The 27,742-nt window shown below is 37.7% G+C and overlaps 1 protein-coding gene across 2 annotated transcripts in view; it reads left to right on the top strand.

Annotated features, from left to right (window-relative positions):
• The window catches only part of MAN1A2 (mannosidase alpha class 1A member 2), a 135,598-nt gene that overhangs the window by 46,315 nt on the left and 61,541 nt on the right, over positions 1-27,742 (top strand). For both annotated transcript variants that reach the window (XM_021278243.4, XM_038180749.2), the window contains 3 exons: positions 1,505-1,601; positions 20,515-20,633; positions 22,994-23,074. In XM_021278243.4, the coding sequence (XP_021133918.2) occupies positions 1,505-1,601; positions 20,515-20,633; positions 22,994-23,074 (297 nt within the window). The remainder of the gene's footprint in view (positions 1-1,504; positions 1,602-20,514; positions 20,634-22,993; positions 23,075-27,742) is intronic.

Raw genomic sequence — 27,742 nt, forward strand, 5'->3', positions numbered from 1 at the left:
AGCTGACTCCCTTCAAGCTTCTCAGGTGTTAGTTTATGTTCAAATGAATTACGGCTGTGTGGGTTGGACGAGAATCTCTTGATGATTATAGAGAGACGGGGACTTCACGGTTTGCGTATCCCAGTAGGCAGCTTGGATACAGTTTAAAATGCTTGGGTTTACTGGATGCTGACTTCCTCTAAAAGAGAGCTGGTGTCTTGCTTCTGTGTGAGCTAGTGCTAATAGGGCAAATGACTCCGTCTTACTTCTTAGCTGACATCTACTTGTCCCTTCATATTTTCTGTGAACATGGTGACCCTCAAATTACAATAAGAAAAACTATATTCCTGTAAATCATGGAATTTCCTTGCCCTGAAATAATCAGTTTCTTAAAGGGTTAGTATAGGTCTACAAGTTGCATTAGCATAGTTTTTCCTCTTAGGGAACATTTCTCAAACTTGTGGATATTGTGATTTAAGTTCTGTACATTTGTGGAGGCTTTTGTTTATTTTAACAATATTTTAATATTGGTTTTGAAGACATGATAGAAAAATAAGTTATGTATAACACTGTGGATACAGCTGCATGGCTGTTGATTCAGAGCTCTTGTTCAGAAAAGGTTTGTTTCTAACTTCCTTGTGTCTGGGGCAGTGGTTTTTAGAATCAGATTTCCTCCATGGTACTTGCTTTGATCTGTTTAGGTAACTTACCTTATTTGATTAAACTGCATTTCTGTACTTTCAATTTTGCAATTTTGTGGCTGCTAAATTTCAGCTGTATGCAAACAAGGAATTTTGAAAGTTCTAGCAAATACATAAGAACACCGCTTAGCAGCTGATGTGTGCAACTAATACTCATGGTCCAACAAGACTTTTATTTTTTTTTAAGTTTACTATGTAGCATAAATCCCTGTTAAAAAGAGTGTTTGGGGGAACAAGAAACCTGAAGCTGTGAATGAATTTTCTACTGCTTTGTTCATTATACTTTCTAAAGAACAAAATGAACAAAGCTTTTGGTATTTCTCATGGTAGAGGCTGTTCCACAGTATGTTTCTGTCAAGTAGGTGTTGCTAACAAAAAAAATGTATCATGCCTTTTGCAACATTGTTTAGTCATGCTCTGATTCACCAGTGTAAATAATAAATAATTAGTGTAAATAAATCTTTTATGTTTCAGATATTGCTATTTGTTTCTTTGTTTGTTTTCTTCAGGCTAGCAGCTTGGGTATTTGCCAGTATTTTTCACTGATTTCTTAATGTCTATGTATATATTTAAGTCAAAGAAAAAGTAAGTGAACTAATGCAGAGCATCTTCTATCGCAAGTCGAATAGACTTAAGTTGTTTTCAATACTTACTCATGATATATAACCTGACTTCTTAAATAAATAGAAATAGTAGCAATATCAGTATGCTGGGATGACTGAGAGAGATGAAGCCTCAAATAAGGAGTAAAATACTATATTTTTATGAAGTAGCTTCACAACATAACCAAATCCTATTTTTTTCCTATTTTTTCCCTCTCTTAGATGATGAAGCATGCCTGGGACAATTATAGGCAATATGGATGGGGACATAATGAGCTCAAACCGATTGCCAGGAAAGGACATTCCACCAACATATTTGGTAGGCTATGTTTTCTTTTGTTTGTTTGTTTGTTTGTTTGTTTATGCTATTCTCCTTGAACATCTATCCAAGTGTTCCAGTAAATTCTGTTTTCATAGAAATGAGGATCACAGAATTGTCAGTTACTTCAGTGGTGGTTTAGTGAGTAACTTCACTAAACTATATTTTTGGGAGTAACCTGTTCTTATTGTTGCAAAAGCAAAGTCATGTCTGTTCATACTGTTGGTTTGTGTATGTGTGTATATATATATATATTTATAAGGTAGTGTGGTGATGATATTTGGGGATGCAATGAATGTACATTTATCTTAAAAACAAAACTCTCACCTCTTCTTGTCTAAATTTTCAAGTTTAATTCTTGGAGGATGATACAAGAAAGTGTTTGCAAGATGCTGAAAAGCTACTTGTAACAAGATGAATTTTTAAGTAGCTTTAAAAAAAAAGTATATGTAAGAGTGATGTTATCTGATGTGTGACCTATGGATCGTGATTATGAAACCTGAATAGAAGAAAGAAAAGTTGAAAAATATAGAAATTCGAGGGTGAGGAAAAGGTTTGAAGAAATTCAAAGGTTTGAAGAAATTCAAAGGATGAAGGGAGATATTTGAGCAATGGAGTGTGAATGTAAGTGTTACAAATGGCATTTTGAACAGTATGAAACATGAAGAAGGTAAAGATCAAGAAATTGAATAGTATGCGCTGCATATGTGTGATCAGAATAGATAACAAGATGGACTTTTCTTCCTTAAAATCTCAGCAATCTGCAGCACTACTGCTTTTTTGGTATATATGCCTTAAGACAGAATAAGTGGAATTGTGATTGGAAAATAGCAAGTATTTTATTGGTGCTCATACCAGGAAAGAAATCTCTTTTCTGTCTCCAATTTCGTAAGACTGACAGTATAAAAGAAGTAGTTGTGACTGTTGGAAGACTGAGCCCTGGAGGCTCTCTAGGTTCATTTTCTGGTGTAACAAAACATATAACATTGGAGTTAGTGATTAAGGTTTGTATGGGCTTACATGGCAAGGTTTTGGTAGTGGGATCTGCAGGGGCGGCCTCTGTGAGAAGAGTCCAGAAGTTGCCTCATGTTAGGTAAGGGTCAGTTCGAGCCAGCTCCAAAATTGACCCACCACTGGCCAGAGCTGAGCCAATGAGTGACATTGAATGTGCCTCTATGAGAGCAGATTCAAGAAAAAAACCTGCTATTCAACAGCAGCTGGAAGAGTGAGGAGTGAGCATCAGCCCTGAAGACCCCAAAGACAGTGCAGCAGGAGGGCAGGAGGTGCTGCAGGCAGGCAGCAGCAGTTCCCCTGCAGCGGGTGGAGAGGCCCCTGGTGGAGCAGGCTGTCCCCCTGCAGCCCATGGGTCCCACATGGAGCAGATTTCCACGCTGCAGCCCCCCCATGGGTGGAGGAGCCCCCGTGGATGTGGCCTGGAGGAGGCTGCGGCCCATGGAGAAGCCCCTGCAGGAGCAGGCCCTGGGCCGGAGCTGCAGCCCGTGGAGAGGAGCCCACGCAGGAGCAGGGGGTCTGGGGGGAGCTGCCACCTGTTATATACCCCTGTTGGAGCCTGTGGAAAGCCCATGCAAGATGAGTTCAGGAAGAATGGTATCCCATGGGAGGAACCTGACACTGGAGCAGGGACACAGAGTGACCATGAAGAAGTGGCAGAGATGAAGTGTTAGGATCTGACTGCAGCACCCATTTGCTGTTCTTCTGCACTGCTCAAGTAGAGGAGGTACACAAGGGTGTGTAAGTGTGTGTGGGGGTGTTTTTAATTTGCTTTTAGTTTTTCACTGCTCTAGCCTCTTAGTAATGGGCAATAAACTATATTACTCTCTCATACGCTGAAGTCTGTTTTGCCTGCGACAGTAATTGGTGAGTGATCTCCCTGTCCTTATCTCAACTCTTGAGCCCTTTTCTTTTGTATTTTCTCCCCCTTTTCCTTTGAAGAGAGGGAGTGAGAGAGCTGTGGTGGAGTTCCTCCAACCATCAGTGTGAAACCATCACAAGGTTTAGCCTGGACCGGTCCAGAATGCACAACACCTAAGATGACTGACCAATGAAGTTCATGCATTTATTTTGAAATGCACAAAAGAGAGCTCTTCTAAGATTGTAGGGTGTTCTGTCCCTGCTATTATTCCCCATAAATATTATCTTGAAACCATTCTTATATCTTACAAATTAACAAGCTGTGTTATAATATTATTTATATTCAAGCTGTTTTTTGTCAAATTTACACGTTGGTGAATGTCAACCTTAAAAAAAAAAAAATGCATACTGGAGGAGAACAAGGCACTCTGCTTTTTTCCCCTGCTCTTAGCAATGGAGTGCAATCTTCTAAGAAGAGAAAATTTCTGAAATACTTTAAACAAATAAAAAACAACAAAAAAAAACCCACAAACTTATAGTACATGGAAGCCTTTTTAAATTCATAGGAGAGTAACTTCAGTTTGTATACCAGCCCTGCCATCAGCAAGGACTATTCACTTTTACTGCAAACAAATGGCTTGGAGTCTGGCATTGATTGCTTTTGTTCATGCACTGGAACGTGTTTTGTTACACTTCAGTATGATGTGAAAGGTGCTATTTGTTTTACTTCTCTATATTCCTTTATAAAGAAAATGATTGGGTCAGATGGAGCTGTCTGGGGGGTAAGGTGAACAATTTAGCATGCTCAGGAGAAAAAAGCATCTGGAATGGACGGGGAGTTTGAAGAGTGAAATAGAAGAGTCTAAAACTTCAGTCAGCACTGAGCATAGTGCAAGGAGATAATGTGAGACTGCGGGGAAGAGCGGAGAGCAACGGGCTTCTGCTGTGACAGACAAAGACGTTTCTTACGTTTTCAAAGTACTGTGCGGTATGCTTAGGCAATTTCTCATTGCTACCTTGTAAATTGGCAATACTTTGAATTCCTATCAGAAAAAAATCTCTTTTTAGGCATCCCATGATGTAATTTGCTTTTTACCTAGTTGTCTGTCATCTCTAAATCATGGCTTCTCTGTATATTTTTTCCAGCTGATGAAGTTGTTATGAAAATTTTCAGTGTTCATTCACCTGTATGATTGTGTAGTCTTCACTGCTGAATTAACGTGTAATTCTGTTGATTAATTTGTTAAAAAAAATGTTATTTCAGCATGTGAAATTATTATTTTTTATTTATATGGCAAGTAAACATTTTTAATGTGTCTGATGCAATATTTTAGAATTATTTGGAATTACCGTTTTACTCTATTTTTTTCATTTCACCTCTGCTTGCTTCTCTTATATCTCCTAATGAGGATGGAGGACCTTCTACTTGATTCACATTTGGAATGGTTATTCTTTGTAGTTTTAACATTGCTGTCTGAAAGAAATTGTAGACTTCTCCCACATTTAGGTCTGTGGTTCTCTTGTTCCTGCTAACTTTCCCAGTCATTTTTTTAAGTGCTGGTTCTTTTGAAATCCAGATGCTATTTTGTGTTATTTAATTTTTAGCCAAATCATGTTATGATTGCTCTGTTAAAGGCTATTTCAATGGAAAACTTTTCCGTAATATCCTCAGGATATATCAAACCTAAAATAGCATCAGCTATTGTTGACTTGGTGGGTGGTTGATGGAGAAGGGAAAAAAAATCTGTTGCTGTCGTATCAAGGACTATCCAGGCTGTATTGTTACTGCTAGTACGTTACCAATCTCTATTACCAATGACGACACCATTCCCAGTGGTATTTGCTTTTATAGAAGCATTACAGAACTCTTTTTGAAATCTGATTCTATTTTTAATAAAAAGCAGCTCAGCAAAAGCTGCTTTTATTGTTAATCCCAAAGATTATTTGACCCAAACTGTTTTCTGCCATTACTGGAGCCTGTTGCACTTCTATCTCAATTCATAGCATGTCTATGAGATTTAGCAAGGAGGTGGTAGCCTGGTTGACACAGTATCCTTTTGCATTGAATCTTGCAAATGAGGTAAATGTAATTCAATATAAAAAGTAAATAAGGCCGCAGGCTTCCCTGTTGGACTCCTTTTTCCATCTGAGATAGTGTGTATTGATACCTATGCCAGGATGAACTTCAGTGTTCCCAGCATCACATGCTCTAGCAGAGTTCAGGTTTGAGTGAGAAAAGGGAAGATGAGGTGGCCTTCACTGCTTTAATAAATCTTAATTCTAAGTCATTAAAAAAATAAATAAGAGAAGGTGATAAACTTCAAAGCAATATTCTCAGTACCTCACTGAAGCATGCCTGCAAGAACATTTGTGGGCTGCTCCAATTAGTAGTTTGACTCTTAAAAAAAAGCCTCCTGAGGTTACGTTAGGTGACCTGCATAGAATCTCTTGACAGTATTTCTGAGGTGTCTGACACTTATGACTGTAAAATGTAAAGCAGAGTCTGCTGAAAGTATTGCCTATCAAACTGTGTAGTCAGTCAGCCAAAATCCTGAATAGTGCCTTTTCAACAGTGGAGTCAAAGCATTAGTAGTATGGTGCTGCTTTTGAAAAGTGTAACTGGCAATTGATGGGCTTCTAAAGATACTTACACGTAGATAACATGATATGAACCTTTATAGGTTCTGTATTGGTGAAACACAGATTATCTGCTTATTTGTGAAAGCTGCCTGCTTTTAAAAATCATAGATTTGTCATTTATTTCTGCCTTAGCAGAGAGAAGGTATATAATTTTTCAGTTAACTTGGTTTGCAGGTCTGCTGATGTTTTTTGCAGCTGACCTTAAAAAAATAATTTTGGGCAGCTTAAGCTGCTGAAATAATTTGACAGCCTCATGGTGTTATTGTAGAGGTGGGGTTACATGGTATCTGGGTCAAGTTCTCATTGGAACACAAAGGATGTGAAAAAAAAAAAGAAAGTCTGAAAGACTGGTGGGAAATGATGCATGTAGATAATGAGCAAGTACGACAAACCCTAAGCTTACTTTGGAAGGTTTTCAAGGTTTAGCTAAAACCACATCAGTTGCTAGTATTTTCAGATTGCCTTGCTGTAGTGTAATCTTGCCTGGGTTCATTCGTGGGGATCGCAATAACTTTTTAAAGTTGTTTTGACCCAGCACTTGTTTGGTGACCCATAGGTGAACATTTTTTGGAAACGCTGTTAAAATTACTCAGGCCAGATATGATTCAGGGATTTAAATTGTGTATTTGTGGCACCTTTTTGTTCAATATCTCATGAAATAATTACAGTTGCACAAGCTTTGAAGACCCCTTGTTAGGATTTAAATTGAGCTGTTTATATTGAAGGGTTTGTATCGGTCTTCAATTAAAAAAAAAAAAGTTTGAGAACCTGAGCAACTGAATGAGAATCTGAATGAACCCAAATGGGAAAAAAAAAAAAAAAAGGAAAAAAGAAAAATGATCATAATCTTTAGCAACTCAGAACACTGGCCTCAGCATAAATAGAAATCACTGTTTGTCATCTGACCTGATGCTTTTTGAAATGAGAGCTCTGAAATCAATTTGTGGGTTTGGAGTAATCTTATCTAAGAATAAAATGAAGATGTGCGGTTTGTCATGTTATTATAAAGTATTTGATAAAGTAGTGATACAAACTCTTGCAAAATTATAATCATCTCCATACTACTAAAAGTGCATTTCTAAACTTTGCACTTGGACAGTTTCTGTCTAGAGATTAGCTGTATTATGTGAAGATGATCTGATAATGTACACACACATAGATACACATCTAAATATATTTTCAAGGATGTCAGTAGATCTTTTTATAGGGATAACTATGTGGAATTTTTAATTAGTAGACACTTGCATACAGACAGGCCTGTTCTTATGCACAAACATTTGAAAAAACTATTACTTTGTGTTCTGTCATGCTATAACTCTCATGCCTCTATTGTGCTTTCATGCTTCTCCTGTTCTGTTATCTCATGCTATGCAAATGGTCAATTTAATCTGCAACATCTGCCAGCTGTGTTTTGGCATTCTAGGAGGAAGAGAAAATTGTGTATGAATTTACATTGCATTTGCATTGTTGCCTTTGTTTTACCTAGTAAAGCCTTAAGGTTCCAATGCAGTGCCATATCTCTCTCCTAACACATGACCAAATACAGTGTTTTCTGTTTTATAAGGGTTTTCTGTCTGGCATATTGAGTGACATATAATGTGCTTCTGGTTCATCTGTTTGGAAAAAATGAAATTTTGATGCGTAATGTGTCTTAACAAGCAAGATACATCACTGCAAACAACTTGAGGATTCAGTTTGGACAGTTAGTAAGCCGAACTTATTTTTTTTATTAACTTACCAATTGATTACTTGGTTTCTACCCACTTGTTTCATGCATCCTGTTGCCTCGCTTAAAGCACAGCCCATCTCAGCTTTTTGCTACCAGCACCAGTGATAAACCCATGAGACCCAGGAGAACATCGCTGAGCCAGCTGTCTGCTACCAAAGAGAGCGTGCTGCTGCCTGCCTGGCAGAGCCTATGGCCAACTACTGCTGCAGCAGCGTGGGAAGCTCTCCTCTCAGATCTCTTTGTTGCTAAGCAATGGAGAACTGTCAGTGCATTTCTCTACGGTGCTGGAGAGCAGGAGTAGCAATGCTCCCAAGACCCATGGAGAAAATGCATTTGTCAGACTGCAAAGACGTGGGGTGGTTGCAAGAATAAGCTGAGTCAGGCAAAGGAGTTTATTTTCCCAGTATTTCTGGCAAGTACAGTATAGCTTAAGAGAATAATCCTATTTCTATGTGCAGTCTGTGATCTAGAAAATAAAAGGTGGAATACTTCTTGGTAGTGCTACAAGATTTTACAGATTTTTATTTTTTTTGTACTACTCTGGAAAAATATTTATTAGACATTTTTGTCTTCTTCCATTGTTTTGGTTCTTGGGCTCCTTAAACTGCTCTGACACTATTGTCTGCTGTTGTCTGATTATTTGTCATTAACTTTTCAAGTTCATATAACTGAGCATGAGGTTTTGCAGGCCTTCCATTTTGCTGTATTTTTGGCTATCAAATAACCAACAAATATATAAAAATAATGGAGAAAAAATACTTTTTTACTAGGAGGAAACTAGATGATACACCCAAAGGGATGTATCACACAAAGGGATGACCATTCAGGAATATGGTTAAAAACTCGTGGTGTCTTCTCATTGTAAAAATCATAAGGTAGAGACAGACAGTAGAAAAAACTTATGCTCAATGTCCTTTTTCTGTGTATGCCTTTAGCCTCTGATTCCATGTGGAGGATAAATAAAAGCAATAAAGGAATAATGTGTATGTGTAAACAAATAGGTTCTTGGCTTCTTGTCATTTTGATGAAAATATAGTGGCAAATGAAAGGGGAAAGAAACTGCGCACACTAACTAGTGAAGAGAGCTAATTGCATGACGCAAATTTCAGCCTGATCTCTGTATTTCAGAAAAAAATGTGAAAAGATAGAAAAGGTATTTTACTTAAAAGTAAGTGAAACTGGCTTTCAGATAGCCATGTGCAGCAATGATCTCTGCAAAATCAGAAGTGAATGGCTACGCTGAGACAATGTTGAACATTATATGCACTGGCAATGTGTATTTTTTTTCTCAGTAACGCGAATTTTGGAAAGACAAAATTTTAAGAAAGTACATAATTGTCGTGAATTACTGGCCTAATCTGGAATCAGGAAAGTGTTCTGATAATGCGATAAAAGTTTCCTCAGGTTGAATGAAAGGTCAAACATGATAATTACTCTTTCACCAAAAACCGAAAACAGTAGGTGCTTATGGACAAAATGTAAGAACTTGAAAAGCACGTGGTTACTGGCTGTTTCTCAGAGTACTGTCCGGGCGTACAGAATTTTATGTGGTGTTACTGATTCTGGACTCAGAGGCAACAAGTTTTACTTAATAACCTTTAGTTTATTTTTCCATTATTTTGTCTGATCTGTTTTTGAGTTTATGCAAACTTAAGAGCACCCACAATGTGTCATTACAAGTGGTTCCACAGTTTTGAACTTCTGAACTTTTTTTGGTTTTGAACTGTCTGCACACTGTATTAGGTGACAAATTTTGGTGTTGAAGCAGAACCTGAAGAAAACATCCATAATGAATCTTTTCCTTGCCTTTCATGAGTTTGTAGAACTGTACATAGCCTCAATTGTGTGTCTGTCTTCTATGGAGATTATTGGTCTAAAGCCATTTCTCATACACAGGTGTTTTTAATCCCTATACATTGCTGTCTTTTTTCTCTAATGTTTTCAAATTTTCCTGTTGAGAGGGAAATTAGCAACTTTTTGTTCTGATTGTTCACTGTTCCTTTTTTAATTGTACTTTGCATTTTTCAGACAGCTTATGGAGTCTAGAATTTCCATATAGGATGGCTTCTTTGTGTTAGCATTCCTTTCAGTATCCACATCCAGAGTGTACACCATTTCCAAATCATAGAATCATATAGCACGGCTCAGGTTGGAAGGGACCTTAAAGATCATCAGTTCCACACCCACCCTGCCATGGGCAGGGATGCCACCCACTAGATCAAATGATTTATTAATATGTGCAATAGCATGTATCCAAGCATTCATCTCTGTACAACCTCACTGGTGATTTCCCCTCACAGTAATTGTTTATTTGTACTTTACTATCTTTTAAATCATTATTCATTTGTGAGAGAATAATTTTCTCTTATCCTGTGACAGTTTTTTCTTAAGAATCTTTAACAGTTGTTCTCACGTATCTTCCAAATCTTTTCTCTAGTTGGTTGACTTCTTAGACTTAACGTTGATGCTAACATATAATTTCCCTCTACAATAACTCTTGACTCTTCCTCAGTTCATCTAATTTAAATTTCTGCTGATGCTGCTAATTGGGCAAGTAGTGTTTTGTAAACATTACTTTGCTTCACTGCAGTAGAGGTGGTGTTTTATTCAGAATATGGCTCTAATTTCTCTAAAACTTGCAAATGAGTGCAAGAAGGATGCAATTTCTCTGTTCATTCGCTCTTAATTGCTTACAGTGCTGGTGCCATAAAAACAGCTGTAGTTGGCTAAGAACATTTTTTAAACATTACTACTGTTTTGTCAAATTGTCATGTGTGCCTATGCATATGAGGATATTTCACAATAAGAAGCTGTTGTCTTCTGTTCTTCCTTTTAATACTACAGTATTCCCATGGAATACACACTCGTGCCCAGTGTGTATTAACTCATGTACTTCCTATTTAGATTCAGTCATCTCAATAGCTTTTTTTTTTATTATTTGTTTCTGAACTGATGGTGCTAAATGTTATGTTGTTACTCAGAAGATTGAAAACTCTGCCTTTAAAAAAAATATAATTAAATGCAAATGCAAAGTGAGATTAGACAAGCACATCTTATTTCTGTAACCTGCTTTATAGAAGAGTGAGGTTCACATCTACATCAAATAGTAAGGAAGAAATTAAATCATTAGAATTCAAGGTTCAAGATCATGTGGAGAATTTTTATGATCTCTAGTACCATCATACCCTGCTTTTCTCATATAAAACAGATGATTTGCTCTGAGGAACAAAAAATATGTTTCCCATTGGAAATCTTTGGGCTTCCATTTGTTTTGGTTTGGTAATTATTTAGATTGCAGGACTGCTATTCCTGAATTTTAACTCATTTCCTATCATTTGGAATTATGAACAGAACATGCAATATGGAAAAGAAATTAAGAATGTGTATTTTGGATGGTGTTTCAATATTAAGTAAACAGGCATGACAACTAAATAAGGATTAGTATACTTGAACTTTAAATACGTAAGGACAGCAGTGTGAGCATGCATACAGAATTGGAGGCAGATGCAAGTATGCTTTGCTGTCATCTGAAACCTGCTGTGAGGCAGCTGTAATTCAGAAGCTGCTCAACCATGTGAGTGCAGCATTGTGATTGTGCCTCATGTATTTTGTCTTCAATCAGAGATTATTCATTCAAGGTTTGCACCATTCTGATGAAGTTACATGGCTATCCAACTGAAATTAGTTCTCCTTCAGTTTAGAGTGAGTTTATGAGGTGGTTTGGACCAAAGCGTGTAGAAGTGGCCCATATTTTTGTTTATCTGAAGATGGAAAAGTTTATGTGACATCATAACATAGAGGAGTGGTTTTTGTGATGCTTTTCCTACTGCATAGCTGGTAAAGAAGTTTTGTTTACAATTATCTGTAAGAACTTGTATCTTTACCATCTTGAAAGGTCAGTATTTAACTCACTTTGTATGTAAGGTACAGAAACGCAGTTCACACAACCATTCCTGAGTCCAGATAATACTGGTCTCTCTTATTTACTGTCAGATATTAGTTTTACTTTGTTTGCTGCTGGTTTTAACTGTCTGCTGCCTTCATTTAGATTCTGCAAACTTCTGAGCCATTGTTCACAGATACTCTTCCCTTTAGAATTTCATTTCCTGATTTCTCAAAATAAAGCGGCTCCAGATGTGTACTTTTATTTATTTTTTTCATATTTGTAGCTCATTGCCATCACCTTCACTTCTTGTCTGTCATTCTGCCTCTTCTCTGACATACTTCCATCCTCTCATGTTCCTCCTTTGTACTCAATTTAATGCCATCTCCTCTCCCTTGTTGCTTTCTTACTCCATAGCTCATTCTCATCTTTTCCTTCTCACACTGAAGCCTTTCGTTTATCACTAGGTTTCATCCTTACACTAACTTAGATTGTATTTCCAGTGTTAGTCTTAGTTATAGGCTACACACAATCCATTAATTCCTCCTTCTGTCTACAGTAATTCAATTTTGTGCTTATGCTTAAAAAATACAACTAAAAAAAATGCAAAGATGATAGAGAAACTTGATGATAGAGAAAATCAAAACAGTCTGATACTTATATGCCAAGCCCTATTAAAATTAGTTATGTGCATATTCAGGCTTTGTACTAAAGGGACTGCATTTAGCACTTGTATGAATTTTGAATTAAGCTGAAGGACCAAGGAGGATTTATTTGGAGAGCAAAGCAAAGCAATCAGGTGAAGTTCACTGAAGAGACAGGTTTACTGTAATACAAATTCTTAGGCAAAGATTTTAAATTTGAGTCTTTAGGACGTAGCTATTTAAACAGCAGTTTAATTCATAGTATCCACCTGTAGGTTCCCTTTTCTATAGATTCAAAGAACAAAGACTTAGCATACACTTCAATGCTTCATTCCTATTACTTCCTCATTTATAAAATAAAGCAAAGCATTATAATCAATTATTTAATGTTGTTTATATGCTAAAATACTTTAAGTGTCTGGTAGAAAAGATTAGGGACTCCTTTTCATGCTGTCTATTATCAGCAAATTAACAGAACTAAGCAATCAACAAGCTTAGTGTTTTGTTCTGCTTTTTTAATTAGTCTAAAATTTTAAACACAATTGGCTTCTCCATGGATACTTAAAGGCTTATTCAGTGCATTTTAAGGCTGAGCTGAAATCATACGTTGCAGTTTTGTATGAAATGTATTGTTTCATTGACTAATTCTGAGCCACTTGTTTTCACGGTGGAATTAAATTCTGTTCAAAAGTTTAATTCATTTTCTTAAACATTATCTTGTTCATTGTGAGTCATTAAGATATTTTACAAGTGGTATGCTTCAGTAGTGGCAGCTTTATTGCCAGAGCCTCATTAAAGATAAAGACGACTGGTTTGATAATTGTTTGCTTTTAATTTTCATGTTGTATATTTTTCTGCCAGGTCTGTAATTGTCTATCACATTAAGAAATCCTGTTGCTGCAGTTTAAATTAGATTCTTTGAATCTTTTTAGATAGAAATTGCTATACTTTCCCTAGATCTGTATAGTCTTGCCCAGTCTGCATGTTTTAGTCCCTCTCAAACTGGCCAGGCAAGACTACTGATAATGAGAATATTTTTTTAAGACTGTAATAACTCTCTGTTTAGTATCAGGCTGAGTTTATCAAGGAAGCATTTTAACTCCCACACTAGGGATTAATATACCTTCCTGTGTGAAAAATAACAATGATAATCTTTTAGATTCAAAGCGTGCCAGGGAGGGTTTCCTTGAGGAGGTTCGAGATTTCCCCTTTTGTTTCTGGAATCAGTGCAGCAGGATAGGGAGGATCCGTTCTGAGCTGGAGCACATTCCAGACATTGGGATAGTGTGTCTGTAGTGCTGTACCGTGCTGAAGTCCAGATCACCCACTTGAGTGGAATTTTAACTTTGAACTTTGAATTATCCTCTCAAGACTGTGCTCCTCTTAGATTCTTTCTGCAGATTGATTCCCCTGGTGAAACACACCAGTAATCAAAGATGTTCTGCACCAGTAGAAGTAGGTTCTACTTCCAGCAGATGATGTCTGTCCAGGGCCATGAAATAAATGAGAACTGGGAATTGGTCACTGGTCACTGTGATAAATACTGTTTCTGCCACAAAAGGTTTGTTAGAATCTTAAAGTTTTATCCATTTTATTTAAGATATAGAGTCACAGAATGCTTTGGGTTTAAAGGGACCTTAAAGATCATCTAATTCCTCCGCTTCCATGAAAGGGGCATCCACAGCTTCTCTGAGCAAACTGTTCTGGTGCCTCACCACCCTCAGAGTAAAGAATTTCTTCTGAATATCTAATTTAAATCTGCCCTTTTTAAGTTTAAAGCCATTATTCCTAGTCCTGTCACCATACTCCCTGATGAAGAGTCCCTCTCCTGCTTTCTTGTAGGCCCCCTTTAGGTACTGGAAGGCTACAATGAGGATATAAGGCAATTGTCTTCAATAACATCGTAGGTATTTGTTTTTCTTCAAGCAATCTTAACACTTTCTTTAACTTTTATGGTTGGTGGTGTTATCTGTAGATTGACCATGTAAGTAAGAAGAAGAATCTCTGATAGATTCCTTTATATTTTTGTCACTGGTTTAGGAAGTATTAAAAACTTATCTTTATTTTAAAGGAACTAATGAGCATTCCACTTTTGGGTCTTTCATGTGCTGCCTTTTCTACTTGATAAAGTATTTCTTTTTCAGTCATTGCTTAAGATTGAAGGGTGAGAATGGTTACACGTGCCAGTTAGGCCTGTTGTATATGACTTTCCTTGGAGAAGGAGTGGCCTTGTGGTTGTCTTGTCTTTTAGGCTGGTTTCTTTGAGTTGGTTGTTGCAGCCCTGCTTTGACCTAGAGTGCACTTTGATAATGAGAGATCCATTCGAATACACTGTGTTTCCTTAAATTTGTGGCATCTGTGGTCTGCCTAATCAGAACTGTTTTAGCAGTGCCATGGTGTGGGTCCACCCTGCCTTTCTTTAGTACTTGCTGCAGACTTTTTTGCCCTGTAAAAACTCTGACAAGGAGCTTCTTTAAAAGGTCGTTGGATAGATGTGAAGTGTGTTGTAACGTTCATGTGTTAGAGCACAGCAGACAGAGTAAAAGGGAAAGAAAAAAAAAATACTTTCTATAGTTGTAGTTACTTGAAATCTGTTGGCCATACAAATTCCAGCTTTGTTTTTTCTTGAGTCTCACCTCTTGCTGCGGTGGGCAGCTCACTACCACACGGCCACTTGCTCACTTCCCATTTCACCCAGTGGAACTGGGGAGAGAATAGGAAGACCAAAAGCGAGAAAGCCCTTGGGACAAGATAAAAATTGATAAGTGAAGACAAAGGAATGTCTGTCTGCCTCTTCCTCCCTCCTTTGCACTTAGTTTTTATTGCTAAGCATGATGTTATACAGTATGGACTGTCCATTCGGTCAGCTTGTGTCAGCTGTCCCATTTGTGTTCATCCCATCTTCTTGCCCATATCTGGCTTACCGACTGGCAGAGGCGGAATGGGAAAAACCATAAAGCCTCAATGCTCTGCAAAGACTGCGCAGCAGTAGCCAGAACTCCGGTTGTGGTATCAACTCTGTTTCAGTCACAAATACAAAACACAGCACCATATGGCTGCTATGAAATAAACTTATTCCATCCCAGACAGACCCAGTATAGCTGCTCAGCCCTCAACTCAGGCTAATAAAAGCCCTCACAAAAATGTTTTCCAGTAACAAGATTTGTGTGTGGTGTATACGTGTTTAAGTAAAGAATAGATGTGGATGACAGGTCAAATAATCAAAGTTTCTGTGAAGTACCTGCTTGATGATTACTTTTCAGCTCAGAGTGCATTACTGAAGTTTTGCTGTCAAAAGATTTATCATTTTGTTCCTTATTTATATAATGTGGCAATGTCTCAAATTTTGAGGTCTTCTGTGATCATAATTCATCAGAACAGCTTGTTCAATTTCTCTAGTACCTCAGTGCTCACAGTCTTGTTGGCTTCTGCATAATAAATACACTAAGCAGTTCTGTAGCTAGTATCAAACTTTATAAATCTCTACACTTAACCTTATGGTAGAATGAAAATGGGCTACTTATTGTCTTCATATTTCTTTTGTCATGGAACACACGACAAGATTTTTTTCCTAAATACTTTGATAGTCTCTTGTGAGACTTTAAAAAGTGCAAGTAAAGCAGTTCTTCACCTAGCACTTCAGCATATTGAAAGAATTTTAGAGGAAAGAAGTGGAAGACCAATTTTCTTTTAATGGCCTTGCTGCTTACAGATAGTCATATCATTTGCTAGGTATTTCAGACTCTGGATTAATGTGCTATCATACCAAGGAATTATTTGTCTAATCTCAGGAAACTGAAGTCTATCTAAATATAAACCTGACTTACTATTTTGCAGTCCTTTCAAATAATATTCTTGCTTAATGAGTGTGCATAATTTTGTTAATAGTTGAGCTATTTTGCTGCTCAATTCCTTCCATTAGCTCATGATGGATGTTCTGTTTTATTTAGAAGAATGAGTATTGCATTCATTAGGCAAACTTCATTAAATTTGGAGTTCAATCAACTAGAACTGTAATTATATGAAGAGGAAACTTCCTAATCTGACATTTGTAAAACTGAGCCCTTTTGGAATCAGTTATTATGTTATGCAACATGACCAATGAGCCTTTGTATTAAAAAGAGGTGGACCCTGGGAGGAGTGCCTTCAGCTAGGGAAAGTGTTATGTTCTATTATGATTTAATTGTTTTATAGCTTTTTTAACTACAATGAGACATCTACTCTCTATGTATCAGGAGCAATAACACATCATATTGGTTAAAGTGGTAGCAGGCATGCTATACTCCTCTTAACTGTTATCTCTTTGTTTATAGTGTGCTGTATTACTTTTCAAATAACACACGCAATTTAAGTCCATGACTATCCTCTTGTCCTTTAAGGTAAAATTTATGAATCTTATCATGGCTACGAAATTTTAAAGACAAGCAAACAAACAAACAACCCATACTGTGTTATGAATGGAAAATGACTTACTTTTGAGAGTTCATGCTGAATGGTTTGAATCAGCATCAGGAGTGGGGAATTATAGCTGCCTATCCATTTTAGTCTATTTTCCCTATAGCACTGTGTGAGACCCTAGTACAGACCAGTGATCTTTGAACTCTTCCTGCTTCAGATTTCAGCTGTTGCCTTACTGGTACAGCAACACATTTTAATATGGAAGGAGATAGCTATAACAGCATCGTTGCCTATTCTGATTAGGTTATGAACCACATTGCTATGATTCTATGAATTCAGCAGAAGCTTTCTGTATTTTGGATCAAGTTAAGAATGACATCTCCTACACAGAGACATCTGGAGTCCTCCAAGAGAGAGAAGCTGAAAGCAATTCATTAATTTGAATCTTTCACCCACCGTAGCAATAGTTTTAAGTCGAACCTATCTTGCAACATAGGGTGGCCAAGCTGTTATGTTAAGATTGTTATTCTCTGTAATGGAATTCGGCACTGAGCTGAAGGTGTTAAACCTTAGAGTACTTACGCACTGCACTGAATTAATTTTCTGAGAGTTACGTGTATGCCTGGTGGCCACCTTGTCAAAGGATATGTCTTTATGCCCAGATGTACCCTCTGTTCTTGTAGATACAAAACTTCTGGGAATGAGCTTCACATTTTGGACTCATGCCTCTTGATGAAAGGGGTGCACAAGAGTAGAATTAGCTTGCGTTGTGCTGCCTGATTGTCACTTAAACAGGAGAAAACTGAGTAGAGAATCTCTTGCAACGTGTCTTCTGTCATCTCTTGACTTTTGGAATTGTGTTCAACTCAAAAGGTTTAAAAACCAAAGAGTGCTCTTAGTCTTCCTCAGGAATTGATGTGCTGGTGAGGAATTAGGATTAGTTACGTAAGAATATGCTATATGTAAGAAGAAAAAGGAAAAATAAACCAAATTTAGGTGAAATAGCAGCCTACTTATAAGAAGAGAAATGAATCTATTTTTATGTGTTGGGATGTAAATGCTGTTCTTAAGAGACCATTTTAAGAAATGATTGAGCTGTCATTTGTAACCCAAAAGCTACAACCATATTGATCTGCATCTCAGAAACAGGTACCTGTCACTGCTCAAGGAAGTGGCATGTATGAGCAACAGTGGCTTTTATCAGTAATGTTTTGCTGGATGTTTGTGGGTCTAGGAAGGATAGACATAAAAGAGGAGAGAGAGAGTCAAACAGGTAGCACAAGAGAGAGCCTGAAAAAGCTGTTGGAGAGTGGCTCAGAAGATGCTCCAGGTATGAACCTACCCCTTTAATTGACTCTTGGGGGAAAAATGCTGAGAAGTTTGCTTTGTTCTGTTGGACTGTGTGTTTCTGTGACTGCAAACAGTGTTAGAGGGTCTTGTGTGAAACAGGTTGTCATTGTATCCCTATTCACTCAAACACCTTGTGTATTTGATAACTGTTTTCATTGTGGTTTAAGTAACAGTACAGAAATTACTTTTAGTGCCATAGTGATGTAACACATTCTAACTTTACATCAGAAATACTTTGTCAGGTAATACTGAAATCAGTCCTTGTGTTATGGTCTGATTGGTGTGTTTGTGAAGTGAAAAATTAGATAACTGGTCATATTAGGCTTACGAAAAGGTACAAAGTTAAGTGCATGCTGTTGTTCTGCTCAAAGCAAAACCCTATTGCAAGCAGTGGAATCCAGAACTTAGCTGGAGGTGTTAAGCTGTGCAGTATTTATGCACTGTACTGAATTAATTTCACTCCTGAGAGTTATAGGTGTTCATGGTAGCCAACTTGTCAAAGGATATGTCTTCTAATTAATCTTAAGAAAGGTAGTATATCCTTATCTATACATGAATATTTTTAATGCACCACTGCTTTCCATATCTGGTTCATTCAAATTCATTAAAACAGTTGCACAGCTATTTTTGAAGAAATTAGTTGGCAATTATTTTGTGATCAAGACTGTTGTGTTTAATTTTCGTTATTTAGAGAATGAAATTCCTGCAAATGGAATTAAATGTGCATGCACGTATCAGTCGTAGGTGTTTAAAAGAACTACTATGGAGGTGATGACTCAATTGAGTTATTGTAATTCATGAGGTAAAATAAATAAATAAATAATCCCTAAATACATGAAATGCAGGAATGAATGAGTAGAAACAAGCAAGCGGCAACACTGCCCTGTAGAAATTCAATTATGGATGAAAAGCACATTAACAAAATAAAATTGGGTTAACTTTTTAATGGACTACTGTCATAAGATTGTTAATCATACAGTTATTGTACCCTTCATAGAATACTGGTATGAACAATGACATTTGGCTATTTTGTTACTGTCTAGGAAGTTTTATACACTCCGTGAAAAATAAATAATCCCATGCATACCTAATTATCTTGCATTCCTCCATAAAGAAAGACCTCTGCCTAGTGAGTGAGTTGGGGTGGCTTTAAAAGGTTACAGCTTGTCCTGTGTTGTTTGTCGTCTTTTGCCAGAGGGTAGGAAGGCCCTGCAGGGGGACCTGGACAGGTTGGATTGATGGGCAGAGGCCAGTGGGATGAGGTTCAGCATGGCTAAGTGCCAGGTCCTGCACTTTGGCCACAACAACACCATGTAGCGCTACAGTCTTGGGGCAGAGTGCCTTGAAAGCAGTGCAGTGGAAAAGGATCTGGGGTGCTAGTTGATGCTCGCTCAAACATGAGCCGGCAGTAAGCCCAGGTGGCCAAGAAGGCCAATGGCATCCTGGCCTGTATCAGAAACAGTGTGGCCAGCACGACCAGGAGGTGGTTGTCCCCTTGTACTCAGCTCTGGTGAGGCTGCACCTTGAGTACTGTGTTCTGTTTTGGGCCCCTCAGTAGAAGAAGGACATTGAGGCCCAGGAGCATGTCCAGAGAAGGGCTACGAAGCTGGTGAAAGGCCTGGAACACAACTCCTGTGAGGAGCAGCTGGGGGACCTGGGGTTGTTTAGTCTGGGGAAGAGGAGGCTCAGGGGAGACCTTATGGCTCGCTAAAGCTGCCTGAAAGGAAGGTGTGGGAAGCTGGGGGTCAGCCTCTTGTCACAGGTAACTAGCAACAGGACAAGAGGGAATAATCCCAAGTTGTGCCAGAGGAGGTTCAGGTTGGAAATTAGGAGAAATTTCTTCTCAGAAGTAGTCAGGCATTGGAACAGGTTGCCCAGGGAGGTGGTGGAGAAACCATCCCTGGGGGTATTTAAGAAAAGGTTGGATGTGGCTCTTAGGGACATGCTCAGTAGTAAATGTTGGGAAATGCAATGCATCAGTACATGGATTGTTTTATCTCGTTTACCAATTGTTTTATCTTGTTTTTGTGGGTTTGTTTTTAAACACTTCTGCCCTAGAATTCCTAATAGTTTTTTGAACCTGAATTTCTTTCTGTCCCTTTATTGTTACAAAGGAGAGTTGCTCATGTTCAGGTTATGAAAGCAGGTAAGGTTTTTTTCTGTCTTTAGTCATTTTTTCTCCCCAGATTCCAAACTATGTCAGAGGACTTAAGCTTTGAAAGGGATACAATCCTCTTTTGTAGCTGCTTATTCCTTGCTCAATTGGACTATTTGTTATATTGTCATCTTCTAGTAACTTTGCTTTGCAACTGCTTGGGATATTTTCTCATGCCTGTGATGTTCAGGAAAAGTGATGAAATAATCAGTTGTAATAGAAATCTTTATTTTTGTGTGTAGGAAACTCACAAATGGGTGCTACCATAGTAGATGCACTGGATACTCTTTATATCATGGGGCTTCATGATGAATTCAGAGAAGGACAAGAGTGGATTGACAAAAATCTTGATTTCAGCGTGGTGAGTAGAATTTACCCATCCTAATATTACTCTGGTCCCCTTCATGGTGTTCTGATGGAGGGGGAGAAGTCTTTCAGCTGGAGCTTAAAAAACTTGTGATTAAAAGTATCAGAAGTTGATATGCAAACTTAAGTGAAGTGTTCTGTTTCTAGCTTAATATTAAATAAAGAACACCATTAACTCTCCAATTGTAATTAAAGATATATACATATAATATTTTCAAAGTACAAATTGTAAGTGGATAATGGAAGAAAAGGAAGGTGATCAGTGGGAAACTACAAGGCTTCTACAGAAGAAATGATTGCAGGAAAATAAGAGTTTACTGCTCATAATAGCTTGAAATAACTGAGTTGTGAAGGAGAATTTCTCCCCAGACAAAATGAAACATTGGTATACAGTCAGAAATGAGCAGATGTTTATTGTTATTCTTATATTAAATCCTACATTTTAGAAAGGGTTTGTTGGCAATTTTGTTTGTTTGTTTTGTTTCATACATTTCCTGTCTGGCAAACATGAAAGAAATTCTACTTTCTGCCTTTTTTAGTTAGTGCCAAATAATTATTCAGTATAAAACTGAAGACCCTAAATGTGTCAGAGATGGTGTAGACATAATGGTGCCATTATGGAAGGTGGAATAAATTACTACCACAGCTTTTGTCTGTTGTGAGGAAATCTCTATAGAAATTTACAGAGTTAGTCTAGGATTTGGGTGAAATAAATTTGCATGACTCACTGAGGTTAAATTACAGCTTCCTTTGTATCAGAAAACATTTCTGAAGGTTAACAAGTTGTCTTGTATATGCAAGACTTGAGTGATTTCCTTATGTGGTTAAAGATCTAAAAAAAAATAAAAAAATCCTCTTGAATTCTTTTACTGAGAAATACAAGTGACTGGTTTCACTATACATTGTACTGTTCCTTGTGTGATTCATGACTTTAATAGGTATTAATTAGAATCCTACACTGCATTGTTGGTATTTTTCTTGTGTCATCTGTATCTGAATTAAAATACATCTTTTACTAAAAAAATATTTTTGTGAGTATTTCAAACTTCAGACTTCTAATCATCAGCACTGTTAGAGGAAATCTTTATTTATATAATCTCTTGGAGATAATGTGTGAAAAATATACGTATTTTGTATACATGCTAAATGCATGATACAGCTATAGTTTCCATAGAAGTAGTGTTAAAGGAAAAATATACTGGTTTATATCATGTCACTGGTATACTTGTCCTGGTTTCAGTGTGGTGTTTAGCTGCCGGCCGGGTTAAACCGTGACAGTACTCACTGGTGGGAAAACTTGTGTGATAGTGATTTTCTGGATAAATTAAAGCCTGTTTTATTTCAATGTGTTTTGATAAAACAACATGTGTGTCTAATGGGTTGAATGAATAAAAGTTTATGAAAGACATGGGATGTAAGCAAGCAAAGGAGTGAGTGGGGCTCAGAGGGAGGCAGAAAGATAATAAAACTAGGTAATTTCTCTTAGTTTTTCAGATTGGGTTAAATGAGTCAAAAAGTACCAGTGAATTTAAGCCAAATATATTAATGTAGAGGGAGGCAGTAAAGTGGTTTCTCTTCAGTTGCAAAACCACTGAGAAGCTCTTGTTGTTACAACATTGAATACATAAAGGCTGTTCCTCAATGGAGAATATCTTAAAATGAAGCTCTGAATTTGCACATTGGTAATTCATGTTAAGAAAACATGTTACAGGAATTCTCTAATTATTCTTCTACTTTGTCCTGTAAACCAGGAGATTCAAAGTTATGGTTAAACATAAGAGAAAAGGTGCTGCATTATGGAAATGTACTAAATGTAAATGTTGCTTTCTCTCACCGTCCCCAAGCAACTAAAATTGTACTCTGTAGTGATAATATGATCAGAGAGTAGGAGAAAAACTAATTTGATTTTTAAAAATCAGTTGATGCTAGAACTGGAATTAGCATTGTGTCATGAAGGCATTCATGAAGGAATTTTGGTACGATTTAACATATTGAAACAGTACAAACCCTTACATGTATATTGGTTTAGCATATAGAATAATAGAATCATCTAGGTTGGAAAAAACCTGCAAGATCATTGAGTCCAACCATCAACCTGCCCTACCGAGTCCTGTCACTAAACCGTGCCCTTAGTGCCATGTCCATACATGTCTTAAATACTCCAGGTATGGGCACTTCACCACTTCCCTGGGCAGCCCATTCCGGTGCTTGACCACCCTCTCCATGAAGAAATTCTTCCTAATGTCCAAACTGAGCCTCCCCTGGCACAACCTGAGACAGTCTCCTCACATCCTGTTTGCCTTTTTTCTTTGATTAGAGAGTTGGTTAATTACTTACATTTTCTTTGTGTTTCAGAATTCTGAAGTGTCTGTATTTGAAGTCAATATTCGCTTCATTGGTGGTCTTCTAGCAGCATACTACCTTTCAGGCCAAGAGGTAAGGATACTGGAAGGTGTCTGTGTCATGTAATGTATTTTAGTAAATCAAGTTGCACATTAAGTTTTTTTTAGAATCTTGGTATGTCATTGTTTGCAAACTGATTTCACAGTAATGAGTTACACAGAGTAACCAAATTCTTTGAGTAGAATCTATAAAGTTGTTTTCCATGCCCATTTAAGCTGATTTAGGACCCTTTGTTAGAACTTTGAAACTGTTTTATCGAGATGCTTTCAAAAGAAGTCCACATCAGTAAACATCAACCTGAAATGTCAAATCACTGTTCTTTAGTGACAAAAATAACTTGTTTTGATATTCTGTAACTCCTCAAAGCTAGGAATAATCTTTTTGTCACTTTTCTTGCAAGGCTACAGGTTTGTTTGACAAAAGCAGTACAACAATCTTCTTGCTATTTTTTCAGTGACAAACTGAGAAATATCAAGCCAATTCCATCCCACTTTTCAAATTTCTGTTAAAAAAGATTGGAGATTTACACTTCTGAGTGCTTATCCAAAGGCATGCTTAGATTGAAAGGATGCATATACCCAAAGACTTGCAATCACAGATGACTTTGCTCTTCCAATAACATTGTTGTGATTTCATGCCTCATTGCTTCACATACTTTAATGGAGCTGGAGGCTGACCCAACCTACAGATTAACTCATAGCTCTTCTCACATCTTAACAGCTTTCTATCTTTTCATCTGTTGCCTATGTCTTTTTATCTTTTGATTTTTTTTTCTATTCCTTCCTTTTTTCTTTTTTTTTAATTTTAGCCATTCTGTAGTCCACTCCCTAAAACTTTAGGCTTCCTGCCATATTTCACAGGTTAAAGTTTGATATGCTTTCAGGTATCCATACATATTTTTTCCCTTTGTTTAGGGGACTACTGCATACATATCAACAAGTTCTCATGGATTTTAAGCCTGCAGCCCTAAGAGGAACCAGAAGAAACCCCGTATTAGTTGTCTTTTTAAGTATTTGGCATCATCCTGGGACCCATTAATTTTCTTGTTAGAAGTGAGTTCATTTTGGAAGAAGAGCATAGTGACAGAGTGCAAATCCAACGGGTATCCTGAAAAAATTGAGAGTCCATTTTTCATCAAGTACTACTTTTCATCCTTGTTGTTGTCAACATTCTTCAAGGACTGTGTCTGCAGAGTGATCACTTGCAAGCAGTCCTTTCTGTTGCACTGATTTATGTGGTCTGTGATAGAGGCCTAAACGAAAGGAGAAGCACAGAATTTTGCTACTCCATTTTATTTGTAGTAATCTAAGAGCTGAACAACTTGCGTTCATGGCAGTGAGTCTTTCTCTGCCTCCAGAATCTGTCAGGCTTAGGTCTGACATCAGAGATTACTGGGAGCTCAGTAAAGTACTAAATCAAGTCCCTTTAAGTACTGAAAAGGGGCTCTTTCAGTACTTAAAGTGGGTTTATGAAAAAAAAGCTGTAGAGAGAAACTTTTTACTTGGATAGATAATGATAGGACAAGGGGGAATTATTTTAAACTAAAAGAGAAGAGGTTTAGATCGGATATTAGGAGGAAATTCTTCATTCAGAGGATGGTGAGACAATCCCATAGAAGTTGTGGATACCTCATCTCTGGAGGTGTTCAGGACCAGGTTGGATGGGGCCCTGGGCAACGTGATCTAGTGGGGTGGCATCCCTGTCCATGGTAGGGGAGTTGGAACTAAAAAGTCCTTAACGTCCCTTCCAGCTCAAGCCGTTCTATGATCCTATACTTTGCCCTCAAGGAGTGGTCCAATGTTGCAAGTCAATCTTTAAAACCGATAGCTGTGGCAACTCTTCAGGAAGACAGCCTTTATAGCAGCTATCACTTGTGTCAGAATAGCAGTGAAATTCAAGCCCAGTTACTTTACACTTTTGTCCTAACAAAAGGCATAAAAATCCCTGACAGATCATCCCAAATATTTATTTTGAGCAAGCTTCCAAATTTCATCTGGGTCAGCATTATTAACCTACCAGTTTTCTTCTGAAGACCCCCAGAACAGAAGCTTTCTTTTGCTATCAGATATAAGCAAGGAAAACTGCTTGTAGCAATTTCTGTAGCAAAGATGTTTCATGGAGAGTGGTCTCAGCTGCATGTGGTTTTCAACTTGTGTCAAGGAGCAGCTGGAGCAGCTAAGCTGGAGCTGTTAGGAGGAGTTGCTGTTCTTACCGTTAGTGTAATGATCTCAGCAGCATAGTGAAGGATGATTCCTTTCCAAAAATCTGTATTTCTGTCACTTGTAGCTCAGATCACATTTAGTACTATGTGATCACTGAAGCCTTCAAGCATTGAGTAGTGCAGTCCCACATCATCTTTTCAGCTACGAACATTGATCCTGTCTCTGGATAACTTCAGCTGGATCGTGCCCCTTGGAGTCATCTACCGTGAACATGGAAAACCTCAGAGAGAGAACAATGATTCCTCATCTACAGGATTATTGAGATAGATCAATGCTATACCTCTGCACAAGCACCTTAGCAAGAACACTTTTTCCCCAGTATGCAGATGGGTGCAGCCAAACACTGCCAAAAGCATGTGTTTGCCTGCATTTGTAAGGGTGGGTACTCCTTTCCCTTTCAGTTCCTTCTAACCACTTGAACAGAGACAGAGCAATCTCCTTTGTGTAAAGAGTTTTCATCAATACGTTTTATGTCTTTCCTTCTCAGAAGGCTTTTATTCTCTTTCTTAAATTTTGACCACTGGACTGACTTTTGCCACTTAAAAATATTTCTATGGCATCAGTTTCACCAATGGATTTTAAACACTTAATAACTTGTCGAAGATTATTCCTGTCAAGTGATTATATATTATCTTTATTTTCCAAAAGAGGAACTCATAAACAAGTGTTCACGCGTCATTTCTTTCAAATAGTTTGGCAGATAGGACTGCTTCTGGTACCTGAGAGACTGCTTAATTTGCCAAGTTGGATGATTTCTCTGTAGTTTATCAGCATGAATGAGATAAGCAAGGAAACTTGAGACTTTTCAGTAACTGAAGCCAGTAGAGAGAGATCTGCCTCTGAAGAGAACTTATTGGAGTCACTTGTTTCCCTTTTAAACTGTTGGAAACAGACTGCAGATCGCCATCAGGAGAATGAAGTAGCTGGGGAGAGAGACCTAACCCAGACCAAGAGAGTCAGAGGAATATGGTGTTACATGGATTTCTGTTTGTTTCACTGTGCACTTTTTATTTTATCCATATTAAGATGGATCCTTTCACTTTGTGTGCTTTCATTATCTTTCTGAGCTTTGCCTTTGAGAAATTACATTCTTTGAGTCTGAATAACTCAAGACAGTTGACAATATTTAGCTGAAATTTTGATTTGAATGTTTTTGTATGTGACATCACCTTTTGTAGTTAATATACATTTGGCATAATCTTAGTTATGTCTTTTTACAGACATGCAGTCATTTCATGTTTTCTTACTATTTCTTCTTAAGCATTGGGTTTCAGTGTGTAAGCTTAGGTGTGTGTTTTTTTTTTTTTTTTTCTGATCCTCAAGAATTCATTGCTTGTTTGAGATGCTTGTTCTGTGGGGTTTAAAAATTGCATCATCACAGGTGTATTTTATCTGAGGTGCAAAATTCAACTATGTCTACCCACAAAAGAAAACCTGTCCAGTAGGTGTGTGAGAGGCATCTGGTTCTTTGGACAAAATGATGGATGAACATCTGTATCTGTAGTAATATGGTATTGAAAGGAGCTTGCTACTAGGCTGCAACTCCAGAATGTGTTCACTAAGGTCGTTCTTTTGAGCATAGGTTTCCCCCTCCAAAGCATATGTGCTGGCTGCATACAGTGCCACAGGTGCTCTTCTGTGCCAGATCTGACATGAATTTGGTCAGTAGGTCATAGGTTGTTTAGGAAGCATCGTTCTGTCCTGCAAGCACATAAAATGCAAGCCCAGCCAGAGGGGAGATCACAAAGGAAGAGCAAGTCATTACCTGCCATCTGTACAGCAGGCTGTGCAGGTGTGTGTGTCTAACACCTGTCTTTACATGCACCCAGGATGAACCTTCTATTTTTAATTATTTCTGTACAGTGGTACTGGATGTGTCCTATAAATGTTTGCTCATTAAGGTATTCACTATTCTTGTAAGAGAACCTCTTATACTAATTTCAGGCATCATCAGTTGAGTAGTGGATAGATTTGTGGATAAAATACAAGAGATACTTGCTGATCTAGGTTTGCTTCAATGAACAGAATCATGATGTTACATGTGCTTGGCTTTACCCTTTCTCAGAAGTTAGTATTCTGAGGGCCTGTGACCCTCAGTTACAGATTAGAGTTCTTAAAACTCTGAAAAATCCAGTACGTGTTCTGAAGCAAGACGAATCAAAACAAGAAGTGCTGTAGCTGGTGGTGGTCTCTGTAAACTCAGATGTAACTCTCTTGACTAGCATCTTGTGGGAAGTCTGTAATAAAACCAAACATGGAGCCCATGGCATCTTGCTAGGCCTCCCTGTAAAAGTTCAGCAGCAACTATTTGCAGTAGGATTCTGGGGTTGTTTCCAGTTGTTGTGTGTTCTGGTTTGTAAAGCAAGTGATAAGCAGGATTAGTAAGTGATACTTATAAGCTTTGCTTGGAGTTTACTTAATAGTAGTCCATAAAAAGGTTTGTGAGGTATGCTGGAGTATGCCCCGTTTTGCTGTTAGG

The sequence above is a fragment of the Anas platyrhynchos genome, chromosome 1 (genome assembly GCF_047663525.1).
Source record: "Anas platyrhynchos isolate ZD024472 breed Pekin duck chromosome 1, IASCAAS_PekinDuck_T2T, whole genome shotgun sequence".
Taxonomy (NCBI): domain Eukaryota; kingdom Metazoa; phylum Chordata; class Aves; order Anseriformes; family Anatidae; genus Anas; species Anas platyrhynchos.